The sequence below is a fragment of the Trypanosoma equiperdum genome (assembly GCF_001457755.1).
Source record: "Trypanosoma equiperdum strain OVI genome assembly, contig: ctg_758, whole genome shotgun sequence".
NCBI classification, from domain to species: Eukaryota; Euglenozoa; class Kinetoplastea; order Trypanosomatida; family Trypanosomatidae; genus Trypanosoma; species Trypanosoma equiperdum.
Genome location: NW_027124707.1, coordinates 15,066 through 17,584, shown reverse-complemented (window position 1 = coordinate 17,584; position 2,519 = coordinate 15,066). Strand labels below are relative to the sequence as shown.

The 2,519-nt window shown below is 46.8% G+C and overlaps 1 protein-coding gene across 1 annotated transcript; it reads right to left on the bottom strand.

The window, feature by feature from the left end:
• Positions 1-1,289: 1,289 nt before the first annotated feature.
• TEOVI_000349800 (2-oxoglutarate (2OG) and Fe(II)-dependent oxygenase superfamily protein, putative) lies at positions 1,290-2,252 on the bottom strand (the record flags this gene model as incomplete). The annotated part of the gene is made up of 1 exon (XM_067226395.1): positions 1,290-2,252. One exon carries the CDS (start codon positions 2,250-2,252, stop codon positions 1,290-1,292), a length of 963 nt encoding a protein of 320 aa, XP_067082496.1.
• Between the last annotated feature and the right edge of the window lie 267 nt (positions 2,253-2,519).

Below are 2,519 nucleotides of genomic sequence, written 5' to 3'. Positions count from 1 at the left end.
AAAAAAAAAACAGTTCCTCACTACCAAACTCCCGGAAACACACACACAAAATTGGGCTTGTATATGCTTAGCACCGCAGACCCACCATTCCACACAGATGGCGCTTCTCACGCAAACTAAAGCGGGCATAAACGCCGGCCGCCATAGCAGTCTCGGGAGTAGTTTCGCTGGGCACCACAGCCTTACACGAGCGATCATTACGTGACCGGTTGACGAAAAAAAAAAACAAAACAAGTAACTGATGTGTGGAATGCGACATGTGCAGTTATCGTGTGACCAGAAATACGAAACACAACCTCAGTTTTGCCAGCGGCTGGATGCATTTGACATTCCTAAAAGGTGCTGATGCACAGCGCTAAAACGTCTCCCCTCCCCCCGCACCACACGCATGTAAGAATCCGATGGGGCCGAAGTAGGCAAAGCGCAAACCAGCGCTTCCATCACACGAGAAGCACACACACACTCACACACTCACACACATCTTTTTAAAAGATGGCATTGGACAACGAACCGAGCAATACATATCTGAGGGCTGAATGCTGCATGATGACACGCGTTGCGCACGCACAACTTACCGAACCAACCTTACAGTCATCGTTAGCGATGAGATCCTTTCCCTCCACCACCACCCTCTCATACTATTACTATTTCCTCTTCTTTATGTTAGAGAACACCCCGCAAGAACATCTGGATGAAGGCAAAGGAGTCCGCCCTAGACGAAAGGGCTCCCAGAGTGCGCCACAAAGAACCACTGACAAAAACAACAACAACAACAACAACAGTAGCAAAACAGAATAGCCGAAAGGTGTTTAAGGAAGAAGTAAGGCAATAATAATGTTATCGTCCCCCTTTTTTTTTCTTTGTGCCTTTATCCTTCCAAAGTGCGAACAGACATCAAAACCAAGACACAACACCGCGCCTCCCCCGTTCATCTGAAATCCGTTAACAACCGCTGCAGTAAAGTTATTCCCATTTTGAAAAAGGAAAAAAAAGTATAAGTAAATAAAGTGGAAGAAAAAGTGGTGAAGGGAAGAAAGGAAAGGATGAGCCTTACAGCAAACCCCCTATGTTTTAAATTAAGACGAAAGAAGTTGAAAAGTGACCCACGAGCCACCATCTTTTTCACCTCCTTTTCTTTTCCTTTGAAGCGCAAGATGCTACGCAAATTCTTATAGCATCCCGCTGGCTCACACTGGCATCGTCCTACACGGCACTCATGTAACCATATTGACCGACGCCATGGCACCGCAGCGCATAGACGCGTAGGGGATACGCTCACTGGCGCCCCTTCACATATTTGCCTTGCGATGGGCATATGTTTCCTCGAAACGCTTCAGCAACCAGTCCACAGCACGGACTGGTGGATATTTGGGAGGATTGCTTGGCGAATGACAATGATCAAGGCATTCAATAAGAGTATAAGGATCGGGCTCGCAGAAATATGGCATGGAGTAGCGATCCGTTGTGGTTAAGCGAACGCGATGCGCAGTAGAACGGTAACGGCCATTACTCCACATATTCATCATGTCCCCAATATTCACAACAAAACTTCCTTCGATGGGTTCCACATCCACCCACTCATCTGACAGATTGCGCAACTGCAGTCCACCCACCGAATCTTGGTAGAGTAATGTAATAATACCATAATCCGTATGCTCACCACAAACAAGAGGATGGCGCGACCCCTCCTTTTGTGCGGGGTAATGCACCATGCGGAACACACTCAATGGCTCATCAAACTTATTGTCGAAAAAGTCTTTCCTTAAGCCAATAGCGAGTGCAAGGGCACGAAGAATAACGAGGGCAAAGTCCCGCATATCGCGATAGTGTGTTTCCATTAATTCCATCCAACCCCCCACCTGCGTGGGGTGATTATTCGGTCCACGCAACGGTTTCCCGGCTGCGACATCGGGGTGATCCTCAGGGAGGTGGCAGCCCATATCAAATGTTTCCTTGCAGTCAAATGGCTTCGTTGGGTCAACATTCTCCGCATTAAGGCACCCGTAGCCGCGATGATGTTTGCTCTTTTGAATGTTAATTTTAAGTTTCTCTTCCAGTGGAAGCGAGAAGAACGTTTTGGCCATTTCCATCAACTTTCCAATCCGTTCAGGGGAAATGGGATGCCCCACGACATGAAAGAAACCCCACGTCCTGCAAGCCCAGTCAATTTGTTGGGCAACGTCCATTACCCGATGTTCACCTTCACGAAACAGAGGGCTCACATCAATAACTGGAATCGAAGTGTGATTCATTAGCACCTGTCGATGAAAATATCAATAAGAAGACGCCAAAAAATAATAATGAAGATAATGTTATTTATGATTATTCAGACACGCGGGTGCTACAAAGTCCCTATGAGGATGTGAAGAGAAAAGGCACGAGAGGATAGACACGCTAAACTTGTACTCGCGGCAACAACGTATGACAGAAAGTAAGGGCAATAACGTAATAACCAACAGCGAATTACTGTTTATGTATCCGATATACGGGGGGGGAGGGAAATCGTATTTTAGTGGGGA